Source organism: Necator americanus, chromosome III (genome assembly GCF_031761385.1).
Source record: "Necator americanus strain Aroian chromosome III, whole genome shotgun sequence".
In the NCBI taxonomy this organism is placed as follows: domain Eukaryota; kingdom Metazoa; phylum Nematoda; class Chromadorea; order Rhabditida; family Ancylostomatidae; genus Necator; species Necator americanus.
The window spans coordinates 5,043,983-5,062,055 of NC_087373.1; the positions used below are offsets into that span (position 1 = coordinate 5,043,983).

The 18,073-nt window shown below is 35.9% G+C and overlaps 1 protein-coding gene across 2 annotated transcripts; it reads left to right on the plus strand.

Moving 5' to 3' along the window:
* Nucleotides 1-8,514: 8,514 nt before the first annotated feature.
* Nucleotides 8,515-16,285, plus strand: RB195_008654 (uncharacterized protein; the record flags this gene model as incomplete). 2 transcript variants are annotated; one of them, XM_064195260.1, is made up of 11 exons in its annotated part: nt 8,515-8,666; nt 9,108-9,122; nt 9,203-9,266; nt 9,692-9,827; nt 12,644-12,752; nt 12,818-12,973; nt 13,051-13,165; nt 13,220-13,372; nt 14,188-14,263; nt 14,356-14,477; nt 16,151-16,285. In XM_064195260.1, the coding sequence occupies 11 exons, from the start codon at nt 8,515-8,517 to the stop codon at nt 16,283-16,285; spliced, it is 1,233 nt and encodes a 410-aa protein (XP_064046404.1). The 2 variants fall into 2 exon arrangements, with proteins under 2 accessions (XP_064046404.1, XP_064046405.1); XM_064195259.1 differs by lacking the exons at nt 8,515-8,666; nt 9,108-9,122 and having other exon boundaries at nt 9,219-9,266.
* Nucleotides 16,286-18,073: the final 1,788 nt, after the last annotated feature.

Below are 18,073 nucleotides of genomic sequence, written 5' to 3' on the forward strand. Positions count from 1 at the left end.
GTTAAATGGATAAAACTTTAAAATGAACTCGCTCATTTCTCGTACAGTAATCTTCATCACTTGCACATAAGGAATTGTGAGCTTAAATTGTGTGCAATTGCGGACTTCACAGAATTTGTCTCCAAAGCTACTAAAGCCGTCAAGAGCGCTTTATCGATATTTTGGGCACACGGTCATTGTTTCTAACCACGCAAAAGGAATATTATGAGTGCGAATTAGAAATTGGGACCTAATATTGCCTCAAGTCACGGAATTCACTCATTTGCTCTTCTTAGACATTAATTCTTCACAAATTTCTTTCTTACTCCTATAAATCTAACAAAAATGAAAACTAACCAAAAATAATGAATAATAATAAAAATAATGATAATAAGATATAATAAAAATAGTAATAACAATAACCGCATTAATAATAATAGTCATAATAACAATAATAATTGTGATAGTAGTAATAATAGCACTAATAATAATAATAATAGTTATAATAATAATAATAATAATAATAATAATAATAATAATAATAATAATAATAATAATAGTAATAATAATAATAGTAATATTAATAATAATAATAATAATAATGATAATAGTAATAATAAAATAACAATCGTAATAATAGCATCAATAACGATAATAATACTAATGATAATAATAATAATAATAATAAAAATAATAAAAATAATAATAATAAAAATAAAAATAATAATAATAATAATAATAATAATAATAATAATAATAATAATAGCAGCTGACATCACTACGATTTCTTTGTTCATTCAAATTTCCTCGTATGATAGGTTTTTTTTGCCGTAAAATAGCAGTATGAGCATATCTTTATGGATTAATTGCGATAAAGGACCCGAAAATCACATAGTTGGGAATTTTTATGTTTTTATAATGTGTGCAACTTGCACACTTTTAAAATAGCCGTAATTTTTAATGGTTCTCTTCTCCGCCATTGTTCGCAAATGCGCGGGTTGAAAAACCACCGTCGCGGGGAAAAACGCAGAGCCGCCGCTCAAATGAACATAAATCTTAATAGTATGAACGCATAAATGAACGAATATTCATAAATATCATCAGAAAATAATAGTACGTAAATGCAGAATGACTTGAAAAGTGTACGTTAACGATAGGATGAAATATTTGTTATGCATGATTACCTTTTTTCCGTCGGTGGCTAAAAATCTCCGTAATTACAGGAATATTTCAATCGTTTACTTAATTCGTCACCATTTCATTCCTTCATTCATTTCGTTATCATTTATTCACTTATAATTCAATATTTATTCGTTTATTTACGTTAAAATGTCCATAACATTCGAAGAGATACAGGAAACGCGACAAATCCACAGTTTTTCCAAGGAAAAGAGAAAACTATTCTAGGAAAGAGCCCGGAATCCTCCAATTCACGTTCATCCAAAGAGGTCTTCCCTCCGCCTAAATATAACATCATGAAACCGGAAAAATTTTAATATTATAAAAAATTTTCACAACATTAAATAAATGATAAAATAAATTATTAGTTTTAATCCGGCTTTATCTCACTGTATAATCGCGAAAATATCAAATTTTTTGTTTTCTGTTCCATTCTTCTTCTTTTGTGGATTTGGTGAAATTGAAATAAATTTCCATTATGATAGCTCGTTATGATACCCATTATTGTGATCGTTGAACTAACACTAACAACCAACGGAACGATACGCATTATCCTGAATATGCAGAAAGGGGAAAAAAGAATTTAAATCGTCCTGTCTAGCTGTCATTCCTGCATTGAACATTTTCATATTGCGGTACATACGACCATTCACCTCAAATAGGCTTTGAATTTTGTATAAAATGTTATTTTTTGAGTGCCATGCCATTTCTATAGGTAAAAATTTCACTAACATTTATAAATTGCAGCAAAAGTTCCCGAAAGAAGAACTCTTCATATTTTTTGTCTACAATTATGTGCTACAAAAATCTGAAATTTAGTAACTCTAACTGTATTTGTATAATATTTGCATATAATTTTATATATTTATGTATACTTTATTCTGTTTTCAGTCTTTTATGTATTACATATTGTACATACTTATTGTATTATTTATGTTTTATGTATTGTATTTTATGTATATTTATCTACATTTGTTCCTTTTATATATTATAATATTTTTTTAAATTTATTTTTAATCAACTTTATTATCACTACAAATAATCCTGAAAACTTCGTGGAAGAAATCTGAAACATTGTTAAAGATGTAGAGAAGCGAGTTTCCACAATTTCTCCGTATTGTCCGTAATTGCAGAAAGAACCACCGCATTTTCCCTGCTACCGTATGCATGTTGTTCTCTTGTTTTTCATAGCTGTGTGTGGCTAAAAATTTACACCATTCACGATTAATTTCCTCAACTGATTAAGTGAAGGGAAATTGTTTTCGGACGACAAAAAAAAAAAGAAATTGCTGGTGATTTTTGACGTTCTATGTGTGTTGTTGGCCGTAAATGCACAGGGAACAGTCTATAGTTATGTAGCCACAGTTGTTTGCCAGTGACATCGTACAAATTAAATCCAATCCATTGCATGTCAAAATAAAAATAAATCTAAAAAAATTGCTATCACAAGAGAAAACGGGAATTTTCTGTGACATCTCTGCACTAATCCCACTTTCTACGGATTACTGTACCACCTTGTGCGCTTCGCATTCCTCCGAATTCCTCAAGTTTCATCCTAAACGATGCCATGGCGGTATGTTTCTTTTATGCAATTGCATTCAGTCAGTGACGTCTTTAAGCGGGTAACGTTCGGCATAATCAATTCGGTCCGTGATTCTCCTCTGGCGGCAAACAAATAAAGGACGAGAAAAATGGAATTTAAATTTGGCGCCCGATTTACTTTTGACCGTCGGCGATTTTCGAACATTTCACTACTTTTTCGAGGATTTAGAAATTTCTTCTCATCCATGCGAAGAAATGAAGAGGCGCTTACGGATTGGCGAGTCTGGATGTTTATGTGTGTGTGTGTGTGTGTGCGTTCGACGTTGAAGCGAGCCGTACATTTTCTATTAAAGCTCAATGAGCGTACAGATGACACGCCAACAGCTGGAGCTGGGCCCAAACAAAGCCTCACGGCACAACACGGTGGAAGACGTCAACTGACATCCGTCAGACGATTCTGACGATGTTTTCCGACCATCATCCACAACAACTTCCTTCATTCCTAATTTTTCTTCCGCCATTTCCTCATCGGAAAACATATCGGAATTTGAAAATTATCAAGAAAAATCAAAAAAAAAATAAACCCGGCAATCCTAGAGTTTTATATAGAATCCCTGAAATTTGAGCGATGATCTAATGGTGGATAGTAAATTTCTGGAAACTTATTTTTGCGAACAAATTTGAATCTAGAGAAGAAAAGAAGATTTAGTGGATTTTCGTTGGATTTACGACTGTAGAATTCTGGATTGGTCCAAAACTGCAAGAATTCTGACTCTTTTTTTTTCGTTTTTTCTTTTTATTTCCTCTTTTTTCTTCTTTCAATTATTTTTTTAGTCCACATATTTGGTTAATTCAAGTTCTGTGAACAAAATGAGACATTTTCTACTCAAACGATTTTCAATGCTGTGGTATTATAGGGATAATTTTTTGAGAATAAATCTGGAAAAAAAGAAGAATTACTGGAATTTCGTTCCAACTTCGACTGACTGTGATTCTGGATATGAAATCTTGCATAAAACACACCCTGGGTACCGTTATTAACTCCGTGCGCAAGGTCCCAGTTTCCCTACGGGACCTCACCTTGTAGATTCCTAGCAGAAGGACAGCAATGTCCCGCTGCGGTTTGTAGAAAATTGCTGGGACCCTTCCAAATTTTCATTGTGACCCCAAATTCACGCAAAAATGTACAAATATTCAAGAGTTCCTGGGCCACATTTCTACTTCGGATATCCATAACATCAGTATTAATCCATGAACAATATTTTATGGAAGAATTGTTTTTGCTTTGATCTCAAAAAAAAGCAGGAAAACATTGGGAGCACTTGAAAATGAGTGTTCGAAATCGAATTACTGGAATTGTGCACTTTAGGGTTTCCCACGTGGGACAATGCTTGGCATCGGGTATCCTGAAAAGGGGGGGGGGGGTAACACAGAAGGTTCCTTTCCGCTCTTCGTAATTCGAAATTGTTTCATACGGGAAAAAACCTATTTCTCAATATTTCAAGGGATTTTTCAGCTGAAACGTTACTGATTTTCACGTGAATCACCTATAAGTGATTCTAACTTCGGTTTTGGCAAAAATACTAGTGGAGAATTTTCTAATTCACCAACGTTGACCATTTTTTTCCACGAACAACTCTTTGCATCATACTTTTCGGCGAATATAAAGATGCGATAGTACTCTTCACGATTCTTTTTTATCTTGATTTTTTAGTTTTTGAAGAACTAATATCTTCTATAAAAATCTCTCAAGTTTCATTTCGAAACAGAAAAAAATCGATCCATTTCATTTTCAGATTCATTCCAGAAAATTTCCTCTTTTCATTTCATTCTATTACCACTTTTACTTCATTTCTTGGAGTAAATGAGCACACTTTTCTAGTATTTTTATGATTTTGAATTTATTTATATTCATTTCGTTAAATTTTAGATATCATTTCATTAAATTCTTTTTTTTTAAATTCTGTCTTTATTCTTTTTCTTTAAATTCTAAATCTTTTGTTTCTTTATAGGATAAGCACTCGTTTTCTCGAATCCTTGCAGTTGGTAATCGATAGCTGGGAGAAGGCTATCGTTAATGGATTCCCTGACATCCGAGCTTGAGGGACAATCGAAGAACTTGTCGGTGTCGAAAGCGAAAAAAAAGCTCGTTTAGGTGCATTGCTCATTCGTATTCGCTACGGACTCATGCTATGGGGTCTTGATGAATGCACAATGATGGAGTGTAGATCGTTGTCGGACCCTTCTCTTTTTTTCCGAACGACATCGACACGCTCCCACTCCGTTAAATAGTCATCACCCCACGAATCTGAGGTGGTACGGATTTCAAGTGAAGTATTCGTATACGGGATCGTGGATTATGGAGAGAGGAGTGATTCCGTTCATTCATTTCCTAAATGCGGTAGAAAACGGCCCGAAAGATACGGCTTCGGGCGTTCCGGCGCGCTATTTTCTATGACGAGTTCGATTGGAGCGCGCCAGCCTTGTGCGGGGCCGCATCTTCCGACCCGTTTTTTACGGGAATCAGGAAGAAATGGACGGAATCACCCCCTCTCTATAATTTACTATTCCGTATACAAATACTCCACCTGAAATCCGTACCACCCCAGATTCGTTGGGTGATGCCTTTAAGTCGCTGCACACCACACTCGGTGTTCGGCTTCGGCTGCCACGCCTACGATTGCTGCCATGTCAGTCCGGCCCGACCCGTCACCTAAGGACGTCACGTATAACGACGTGATGTACGTGTTTACGTACGTTTATCTCGTCTCCGAGATCTTAACCGCAAGATTCGCTTCCGAATGCGCAAAGATCGAAGGTTATGCCGTGGATTTCTACTAGTTGAGGGGAAGTTTGTGTCATTTCCTTAACGATCTCCTTGGATCTTCTGGATTCTTTTAAACGGGTACTTCAGTGTCCTTTTACAGAGAATTCTTCTTCTTTGGACGGTTTTTTTCCCTGAATCGGAGGATTTTACAGATTTTTTTTGCACTTTCTGAAATGGAATTTCTAATTTACCCCTCCGTTTACATGTGTTTCATTAGGATGGTACTGAGATAGTGTAAAATGCGATGAACTTGTGCGTAGAAGTCGTATGTGGCTTTCTTCTGACCGCTATGGAATCTATGAACACCTGGAATTTTTGAAATTTATGGAAATTACAAACGGAAATGGTCAAAGAACCTCACGCCACCTCTTTCTATCCTCACTGCATAGATTATTCTAACAAGTTTTCGGAATTTCTACGATGTTCGTTTGCCGATTGTTCTTTCATCTCTGACGGCCATTTCGCTTCTAGAAACTTCTGACAAAAAAGCCCACTTCCTAGCTGTTCCAGAATCCAGAGATATCCAGCTATCTTTCCCAACGAATTTTCTGCCTCTTTTTTCGCTTGAGAATTTTCAAATTCTTTCCTTGTTGTCGAACGTTCCGTTCAATATGAACCTCAGGGTAGACGCTAGTGAAGTGGAGTACTTACTTGGACCTGAAATCCTTGGATTTAAGGCATTCCTGGATGGAAACAACCATATCAACCTAAAAACACTTTTAAAAGAATCCAATATAGCTAACTAACTGGGGGGTCTAGTGTATCGGTTAGAGATTCCGCTTCCTGCATGATCGATCGGAGGTTCGAATTCGCCCTAGTGCTCACGAAGCCTTTCATCCCTCCGGGATCGATCAGTTGGTGCCAAACTTGTTCGGGAGGAAAAAAACACTGACTTAACACATCGGTAAGACACCGCATGTCATTGTATGGAGGCAGTTACACGTTCGTAAACCTCAAACGATCCTGAATTGAAGTGAACGTGGTCGCACAGGTCCCAAGCGGATTGATCAACGCCAGAAACTTTATCCTTTATCCTTTAACTGGCCTAAGCATGTCCCTTATGTCAGCTATAGGTGCTGTAGAAGTGCTCTGATGGTGATTTGTGACCCAATACTAACTCATAATCATAATTACGTCATAACTAACGATTAATGGGCTCATATTCCACTAAATAATTTATGAGTCGGCATAAAACTGAAAAAAAAAGAATAATAACTGCTTTTTAGGTTATCCGACTGATTAATGGATGTGTTTTGGGGTTTTTATTAGGATGTCTCATTCGTGTCTTTTCACGGTTTCCAGCATATTTAATTCATAGCAGCATGGGTCCCACGTCAAAAGTGTAAATAATCTATTAAATCGATGGCTACAATGAATATTGCGCTTTTCTGTTGGATGTTTTAAAGAATGAAACATCTTTTTGGTTGTATGTATAAAAAACGAAAATAATTTTTAAAAAAAGTTGGAAAGAAGCTTATGGGACAACCTAGTATTATATGTTCTATAGTTGTATTATATTGTTATTTATATTTAATTTTTACATTCTTAATATATTCTTTTACATTTTTTTTACATTCTACAATTTTTACATTTTTACATTTTACACACATACACATAAAATGTGTCACATTTTGTATCTATAATTAAATGATGTCGTATTAGTATGTTTTATATTATTTTATATTGTGTTATGTTATTATTTATATTTTATCCATTTATAGATACATTATGTTATAAATTTCTGATCAGGGAAGTGTCCAAATGTAAAAATTCTAGAAGCTGACACCTCTTTCGTTCAATGTTTTGACGGAAAAATTTTTTCTGGAAAGAATTTTTCACCTATTTTCATAAGAGTGTAGTATTCCAGTTAGGATCAAGCTCCTTCGTTAAAGGCATCACTCCACGAATCTGGAGTGGTACGGATTTCAGGTGGAGTACTCGTATACGGAATAGTAGATTATGGAGAGGAGGTGATTCCGTTCATTTCTTCCTAATTGCCGTAGAAAACGACCCGAAAGATACGGCTTCGAGCGTTCCGGCGCGTTCTTTACCACAACGGGTTTGTAGCGCGCCAGCCTTCTGCACGCGCCGCATCTTCCGAGCCGTTTTTTTACGGCGATTAAGAAGAAATGGACGGAATCACCCACCTCTCCATAATCTCCCATCCCGTATACGAATACTCCACGTGAAATCCGTACCACCTTGGATTCGTGGGGTGATGCCTTTAACTAGGCACAGTGCTTACTACGCACATATTTTCGCCGGCATCCACTAATCAGCTTTGGGCCAGTCGAACGAACGAACAACGAATGTACAGGTGAAACCATCCCGGAACATATTTCTGAGCCTAGAGATGCTTTTGCTTTTTTCATTCCCCAGCCGCCGCCGTCGTTTGGCAATATTTCGTGCGAAAAATGAATGCATTACATTCCTTTGCAACATTTGAAGTTCTTCTGCAAAATTTCGTTTCTTCAATCCATAGCTCCATTCTTTTCGTATATTGAATGAGAATTTTATATTCGCTGAAGCAAAAATCCTACATTATCTCCCATATGGGCTGAGAAATAACGCGTTGACGAAGAATAATCGCATTTCAGATGGGATTAGGGAAAATTACATTATTTCGGGAGAAAATTCTCAGAAAAGAAAGAAGAAAATCTCGGCTGGTTCGAACAGGATGGTACAATTTGTTGTTCCCTCCCTATAATTTCCAATGTCACATTATTTCGCTAACCCTCCGTATATTGTTGTAAAATTTACGAAGAGAAAATTCTAGAAAAATAAATTCTTTTTTGATATAATCACCATACCATCTTCTAGTAAATTTCTGCAGAAGAAAACCTTTCAAGTATCCGAAAAATCCGAAGTATCTGAAGGTATCCGAAAAAAAAAGAATATTGTGGTCTATTGGGGGGAAAAAATAAAATTAATTTATTTCTCAGAAATGGACAGACGCTTCTTTTCAAAGATGTCATCTGCTGCATTTTATGTACATCTGGCTTCTATTATTATTATTATTATTATTATTATTATTATTATTATTATTATTATTATTATTATTATTATTATTATTATTATTATTATTATTATTATTATTATTATATTTACTTATTTTTAATTTTTTAAACTTTTTTGGAACGTTAATGTGAAAATGACTTGACCGCGGTCGTATTTCTAAATGTTTTCGAGAAATTTCTGGAGAAAATACTTTGGCACGGGGATTAAACATTCGTAACAACACAAACAACAAACATAGAACATTTTTCTTTGACGAATAGGAAACCATTGATATCCTGAACGTTCTCATTCCTCTATTTTCTTCCCCTTTCTATCATTTATCCTCACATGGAATAAATAGAGCCTCAACCACCTTGCCCTTCATTCCATGCCCTTTCCATATTTTCCTCATATCGCTCATCGAATTTTCTCGTGTGTTGACATTTTCTCTCGGGAGGACATTTTTGTGTGTTTTTGCAGAAATAAGTCCTTAATCCACGACTGAACGTCAGTCTATTCATGGTGGAACACTGGAGAACAGCCGGCAGCCAGTAAATCGCATACATTGCATGTAAGCTGGCAGTTCTACCAACGAAATGTGAGCATTTTTTCTTTGGGAGGATTTTTAGACAAAATCTACCGTATCCTCCTCTATCTATCCTTTCACAATCCTTTTAGCGCTCTCGGCGAAATAATGGGCGCCAGCCTAACCTCTCCGATACCACATCGACCACCAACATCGGTAAGACGTTTCTGTGCAGAATTCAAGCGATTTTTTCCAGAAATTTTCTTTTTTTCACCGCAACAAATCTAAAAATGTTGGGAATCTAGTTCGATTCGATCGACTAGAAGTGTGTACCAAGGATGGAACTGAAATATTCATAAAATATTGAATTTTTGCAAATTCCCACGTCGATTTCTCACGTTGAAGTATTTCGAGTTTATAGTTCTTTAGTTAGGTTTTTTTAAGTTTTTTAATTAGTATTTTTTTAAGTTTCTATGGTTTTTTTCAATATATTTCGGATTTTTTGGACGAATTGAATAATTTGAAACTTCAAAAAAAAGAGAACTTGAAAAATTCTAGACTGTACCTTCAACTGGAATTTAAATTTTTATGTTCTCTCTAATTTGCTTCAAAGGAAAATACCTAAACAAAAATTTTTAAAGGTCTGCAATCATCTATTTTCACCGCCGGATGCCCCAATATTCGTCCCAAAGCGACAATCTGTTTTATTACAAGGTTGGCAGTGGAGTAAGAAGAACATACAACCAGTCGCCAAGAAAACGATAAGTAAAGGAACAGGTACGGATGAGGGAAATATCGGCTATGACCGCGATATTTGTAGAAAAATGCTTAAACTCTCAAAAAAAAACATTTTTGCACACTCGTTTGCACACATTTTCCCTTACTAATTACATGTTTCGAAAGAATCATTTCGAACAATGACGTCACGCGTGCTCGTCGCTACCGTATCCAACCCATACCGTATACTGTTTTCATTACTCGGGAAACCATCAAAAGCCTGCACAGCCACACAGCGATACAGCGGCAGAGAGAAGAAAACGACGCTTCAGTCGTTTTCCACAGAAAAATCGATTTCTCAGCTATTACATACGAAAAGTTAATTCTTCGCACTCTCTCCTCTTCAACTCCGTGTTTCTCCTCGTTGTTCGCTTTGATGGAACTCGTGTCCGTGGAAGAAAATCCATAAATCAATATTTCTCACGAAAAAATTCTCCTCTCATCATGCATAACACATTTTCTCACTCATTATGATTCCTGTTCCAGAAAATCCCCGATTTCTCCGCTGAATCCATACTGGATGTGTAAAAAAAAAAACGTGGACTGACAACTGACCAACAACTCTTTTTGGGACCGCGCTAGAAATTTGCTACAGTAACTTTGACCATACGATTCTGAATGGGATGTGCACATAAAATTAATTTCTTCGGAAAAACCGACGAAAAAAAAGATTGCAACACTAAATGGAACACTTGAAACTTGAAAAGTGATTAATTGTCACGAAATTTCACATTTATTCCTCACAGAAATGTCGAAAATGTTTCTGGAAGAAAAATTATGATTTTCTATTTAAAGAATCTACTAATTAAACTGGAAACATTCCATGGTTATGTATGTGCTTTTCAATTTTCTTGCACAGCATTCCTTTTCGGGAATTTTCCCGCTCCACCATCGAATTGTTTGTTTCCTTGCGTCGCTTCTTCTTCCGTTCCTGATATTTTATGTCCTGGAAATTCCGCAATGTCCCTTGATATTTTGCTTTTTTGATTATTTTCTGATGCAATCTTACGTCATAAATCCGTCAAACATCCACCATATGAAGTTGCAGAGAAAATAAAAAGTAAACAATAGTAAATACTTGATAAACAATTAGTTTCTCGATCAAAAAATCCCAATGTTGCAGTTTCCCCTGGCCTAGTGAAGGTAGAAAGCGAAAGTAATGCCAAATTACTGCATAAAAAGCACGGTCCTTTCGAGTGATACCGTACTTTTTTTTCAAATTTTTTCTCTTTCTTCCATGAAATTCGAAGGTGGAATGGTTCTGAATGCTACTTAACTATACTAATTTGGTCTAAGATTCTAGGAAGGTGCTACAAATTTTTTTCTCTCAGCATACACATATTTTCTAGAATATTCTATTATTGAGCGAGACCATACTTGATTCACATATTCGACAAAAAGAATAGATCGGGATAAAGTGAGATTTTAATAATTTTGGGATTTCTGGATTTTCACGTGCTCGCGATTTTCTTTCCTCGGTCTGTCCCAAGCGAATGTGCTTCAGGAGAAACTGGAATTCTGGACGAGTAAAAAGTTTTGCTATAGATAATAATTAGAAGACATTGGAATTTGCATAAAAACTTCTGCTTTGTAGATCATATATCAGGATTTTGTTCGAACCTGCGAGCCATTCATTCCGGCTGAGGATGAGCCGAATTTTATGATATCGATTACTCCATATGGTCAAATTGCAAAACATAAAAACATCAAAATATAAAATTTTACGGTAGTTACGGTTGTTTCAATTTTTTTTTTGTTCCCAACATTTTTATGGGCGAAACTCTTATAGTCGTGGAGATTAAATGTTCAAAGCTTCAACTAGATCCTAGATTTTCGAGAAAAAGTCAAAATCGTCACCTATTTGCTGCGCTTTCAAATAGCCAAACAGTTTTTGTTCGAGAAATTCTCTAGAAATTTTAAAAAATTTGAAGAATTTGAAGAACTGGAATTTTTGCATTCGTCTAAAAACTAACAAATATTAAATCAGCATTAAAAAGCAAAAATACTATTCTGTAGACGAATAATTATTCTTTCAAAGAACGTTCTTCACTGAATTCTTTTTTTTCGATGCGCGAGTTTAAATTTTAAAAAAAGCCACTTTTTTGCGTCAACATATCACATCATGGAGCATATTCTCATGAATTGAAGAGTCAATGTCCGTGTAATTCTTTAAGTTTGAGAAAAAAAAACTCCAAATTTCAAGAAAAAACAGCTTAACACATCAAATATATGAGAAGACATCGCGGAACTCTAATAATTTTTACTTTCATAGTGTTTTGCATGGAACAAATATTATTATATTCCAGAAGTACATGTTGTTTTTTCAAATATATAATAAATAAACAAGAATAAAACGTTGACTCATTTCGAATGAATACGATTTGGGCAGAGCAATGAATGCGAGCGTCTGTGCGAAACATTTTCACCGCAGCACATATGTACGTGCCATGAAATCGGTCCCTCGAAGATTATTGATTTTTTCGCATGCTCACACTTGCACGCGGTTTCTCCCGCGAACGTTCGCGAGCATGTCGTCCAACGCGCAATCGAAGTATGTTTACTTCGTGGGTTGAATATTTTTCAAAGTATTTATTTGAAAAATCAATAATATTTTTTCAGATGTTTTCATTTAGTTTGGAGAAATATTCGCTCAAAAATTTAATCAATCTGCAGAATTTTACGACAACAAACTTTCAAAATTTATGGGAACTTTAATATTGTTATATTACTAATTAATAGTATTGCAGTATATTACTATTATGTTTTTTATGGGATTATGGTAACTTTTTAAGAAACTTTGATCGTTATCCATTCAGATCACATCGGTTCACGTTCAACGGAAAGTATGACCACGTATAGATCACAGAGGGATCTTCCATACTCACAGATCCCTATCGCTTTGGATAACAATCAAAACTATAAACGGTATAGTTTGTCTATTGTTATTTTTTTTTCAAAATATTTCAAATATTTCATTGAATTGCTTCCAGCTATGAACCAGAAACGACAGTGATCCCAAATTTCTACAGTATCCGTGAAGAGATTAAACGTGAGTTGAGGTTGAATAAACAGGACTTCGTCAACAACAACTTGGTCAGTCCAGAAGGTCCACCGGCGCGGACACCGCTTAGTCCAACGCATACAAGGTGAGAGTATCATCCACCCGTCGAGCACATTCCCACCACTCACTTACCGTAACGGGTACTGTATTTTATCGGTTCAGAACCGCGAATGGAGGGGCTGCTGCTCAACGAGCACTCATTCCGAATGGAATCGCCAAGCCGTCCACTGAAAGTTCTGAGAAAAAACCTTTAAAAACAACCGGCATTGAAATTACTGTAAGTTTTGGAATAAACGGTTCGGTTATACTTACTGTAACTTCTCTATTTAAGACAGCCAGACGCCGTACCGTAATCCAAGCGTCCACATCGGAATTGTTACGAGGTCTTGGCCAGTTCATCGCTCAGAACAGTCATATAGCTGCTTTTGAACCTGCACATCTGGTCATGTGGCTACGTACCGTAGACAGGGCTCTTCTGCTTCAGGTTGGGCGTTTTGGTTCAAAGCCAATAATCTTGGGTCCCATTTAGATATGCGGATACAAGTCCAAGTTTTTTTCCGTCGAATAAAACTTTTATTGAAGTGACACATAGAAATCTTTCCTAAAACTATTACTCTTAAGCGTATTTCTATCTTTTCTGTCTTTTGTGGAAGAATATGATTTTGTTGACCTCGTCTTGAGAAAAAAATTTTTTGTCTCCATAAAAATCAAAAGGGGGAATTTTATTTGTTGAGAAGAACCAGCCCTAAGCTCTTCTATCACATCCAACAATATTTATTGATTCATTTATTTGTAGAAGAAATCAAAAGCTTTCAAAAAAGTTGTTCCTAGCCAATATCACTGCTTCAAATACATTTCTATGAATAAACTAAATTAAGTAGAAGAACTGCTCTCTCCAGATCGATTTCAGGAAAAGTTGTCAAAATGCGTGGAATATAAATGCCAGCTTTAGGAAATAAACGGTTTCTTCCTTTTTCTCTTGTCCAGTAGATTTCCGTAAGAAGTAGAACAAATCCCTCAAAAAACGTACTGTTGATAAGTATTTCCTGAAATCCTTCCTGAATTCGTCCATGAAGTGTTTCTTAAAAAATTGTTCTTGTTTTTCTCATTTCTCTACTGGACGCCCACATTGTTTCGCTTCGCCGCGGAAGAGGTTCGGGACCCTAATTTTTTTGTGGAGTGAGAAAAAATTATAAAATCTAAATAAATATATAAATAATCGTGTCTAGAGGAATAAAGTATCGATCGTTAATGATTTGACAGAGGAAGAAAACCTAAGAATTGTATTTTTTTTTCCAGGGTTGGCAAGATGTTGCCTTCATTAATCCGGCAAATTTGGTCTTCGTTTTTCTCATCATCAGAGAGGTGATCCCAGGTGAATGAAGAGAACTTTTCATCCCATAGAATGCATCAATTGTTTTTTTAAAACTATCGCCTAGCAATCAATATCGATCGTTTTTCTTCCAGATGAGGAATCGATTCATACTGTAGATGATTTACATGCTTGGGTGCTAACATGTCTCTACATCAGCTACTCTTACATGGGAAATGAAATCTCATACCCATTGAAGCCTTTTCTGATTGAATTGGTAAGCTGTTTCGCTATAAGCCGAACAATTTGTTCAGCGTTATTCAGAAGAATTTCATAGCTGGGAAAAATTTCTTTTTTTCTTCCGTCAGTTTTTTTTTCCTTTGGAATTCTTTCTACATACGTTTCGGTCATACACGAATGCTCTAAGTTTCTGGATATTAACCGTTTGGACTCTGTTGTCGCCGTACATGCGACATCGAAAATATTATATGTACATTAAATCGGCGACACGCTTGTTTGGCTTATTTCAACACTTTCAGATGAATAAGCAAAATTCAGATTTCATTCAGTCCTGCCGTTTTCTGGTTTATAAAATATGTGAGTTAGGATTAGGATAGGATTTGGAACGAAAAAATCCTGGAGTTGCTGATGTTCCATGTTCCTGACTAGACAGATTGGAGTATAAACGAAAAATCTATGCCACGTATGAATTTATTTCAAGCTATCAATAAGAAGAGTCAGGAAATCGGGTTGGAAAAGAATAAAATTTAAAAATTTACTGGGTATAACTAATAGTTGTGACTTCCATCGCCTACTATCCTTACTGTTATTTGCTATTCATTACCCATTATGGTATGGTTATGGTACTTTTTGAATTATTAAAGTTTTTTTTTCCCGGTTGAGAAGATATAACTATTAACTGAGGCTTGGAAAAAACAATTAATTTCCCAAAAAAAACAAACAAACTTATGCATAAAGCTACATCCAAAATTAATGTAGACAAGAGCAAATTATAAATTAGTAATAATCAATTAAGAACATAGCGAGAAAACGCGTGATCTACTTCAGAATGTAGTGCTTTTTATCTCAGTTCCTATAATCGTATCAATTTTTGAGAAAAGCTTCCACTTTGATATTTGATTTTTTGATCCTCTTCATAATTTTCCAGCGTTCTAGTAGAATCTGTCAGTCTCCTGCTAATTGCATTAAGTCTTCCTTTCCAGATAATTCCAGATGATATACAGCTCCGCATTGTCTAAAGGGTAGAACTAGAGAGAATAGAATATTTAGAGATGAGGAATGAACAAAAAACGAGATAGTATCAAAACATGACCATGCCAATATTTCTAGCTAAAATAATTTTTGAGTTTCATTAAAAAGGATAAAGTCACTTGCGTATCAATCCGGTTAGGACCTACGCCACCACGTTCACTTCAATTCAGAATCCTCTGAGGTTAACGAACGTTTAACTGGCCCACACAATGACTTGCGGGGGGCAGCCGATGATCAATTCGGTGTTTTTATCCTCCCTGACAGATCTGGTACCAATTTATCGACCCCGAAGGGATGAATGGCTTGGTGGGCACTGAAGCAGATTCGAACCATCGAACGTGTGGCTACTACGGACCTCTAACTGACTGCACCACACCCTCCCCTTGCCTTTTATTATTATTCATAAGTCTATTACTTTTATTTTTTACTTTTATCACAGATTACAGATTCTGTTACATTCCTGAGATTTGATAAGTACTCCATAGGTTAATCTGAAAATAACAGAATTAAAACAACAATAATAATAATAATAGTAACAAATAAAATTCCTTTAATTTGTTTCTATTTATTGCTAGTTTTTTAATTGTTTTAAGTTTTTGACCCTCTAATTTTTCTCTGTTTTTTAAGGCTTCCTATGAGACTGATTCAATTTATACATTCCTCAATATCCAATTTCAGGACAGAGATAAGTTCTGGGAGCGATGTGTGATGATAGTGACGAATCACAGCGAGGATATGCTCCGCCTCAATTCGTCATCCGCCTTCTTCACCGAAGTGTTCAGCGAACTTAAAACATACTCGACAGATTATTGATATGGATTCGAGACACGCATCCTCAGACTGCGTGATAATAGCCTTTCCACCTCAGCGCACCATATACAGTCCGGTGTTCCGCCTTCCTTGTTTCTCACGAGCATCTACATATTTGATGCTCGCGCGATCAATACGCACTTGTTTCACAGCATTCCGAGTTATTATTACTCTACCTTCACTGCTTTCTGATCTACGTTTTTTTGATCTCTTATTTTCGCAATGTGATCTCGCCTAACTTGCCCATGATCCGTGATCTCGGTGATTCATCTCTAGTTTCTTTGAGCTTAGAGCCACTGCTTGTGTCTGTTTAATTGAGACTCGGCTCAGCCTCCGCTAGTAGCCGAACAGAGAACCTCGCTACGCTGAACATGGTAAACAAATTCCTTGAAGAAAGGACAAAAATAATGTGGACATGAAAAATGTGAGACCTTTTCAGACATTCATATTCGTATTCTGGCCATAAATGCTTATTCCATAAGAGTAATTTCGAATACTTGCTCCGATCCACCAATAAGAGCTGGACCTAGTCACGCCTACTTACAAACTTGACCATTAACAAAGCCAGTTTTTCTTCTTTTGGTTCTCAGTTCAACACAATTTTTGAAGAAGACAAAATCAGTCATCAATCATATTCTCTTCTTCAGATTGTGCGTTAAAAATAGAGAAATGATCTTTCTTTTCTACCCAGTCACAACTGAAATGAACCACTCCCATCTGCACTGTTTTTATGTAGAGTTCATAGCTATTTATGGTATGAGAAAATTGATTTTATGTTTATTTTTTGTGTTTTGATAGGTTATTTAGTTAACTTACATCTTTACGAAAAAACAACTTTCCGAAGAACGAACGTCTTCCGAATATGATTTACCAGATAGTTCTCTGTTCGGCTATAAGCATTCATCCCTTCGAAAGTCCACACAGTGTCTCTGAGCCAATTACAGAGCTATTTGCGCCGTTTTAACTTCGTAGATTCGTACATAAATTCAAGAAAAAGAATAGACGTAAATTTTGATTTTTATGCGGGTCAATTACCCGAACATACGTCTCCCCGTCGTAGTATTTCTCTGCCCCGCCTCTACGTTCTTATCAAAAAACACCAATCAACACAGATACTAGTGTCCTTTCACCCACTTTCTGCTTCTTGCTCAAGCTGATTTTCCACCTACACCGACCCTGTAGACAGTAGTGATCCGTCAGGTTCTTTGTGCAATTTTTCTAATAGATTTTTTTTTGAGATTATGGTGCTACTTGCTTTTTCCACCGACTATCCTTACACTGGATCTGTGTTCGTTCTCATTCTCTCTCGATGTGTTTATGAAATGCTTTTGTGAGCTCACACTACCAAATATTTGATTTTTTTATTGTGCCAATGTGTATATCATCGCCAAATGAATGACTAATTCTTCTATTTTTATTTATTTGTTTACTTGAAAACATCCACAGGTGCACCATAAAAGAGAAACAAGAAAAACAGAGCTGACTAAAATTTCGCCTACGTTTCATACAACAAGGCAGTTCCTTTACGAAACATTTTGTGATATGTTGACAGGTCGTTCTCCTGCTACAGAAGGTGAGGAAACTCTTACGCGAGATCGTTTTCTCAACTAAAAAACGTTACAGTGAAATAAACAGTTACCAGGGTTTAGATGACCAACTTAACCCAGATTAGTCAAATATGTATGTATTTGCATGTGTATAAAATCTAACTTTACCGATAAACCACGCTGATCCAACCGAACCGTTAGTGTTGCAACTCGGGGCTCTGTCCCGTGATAAGGAGTTCTCTCC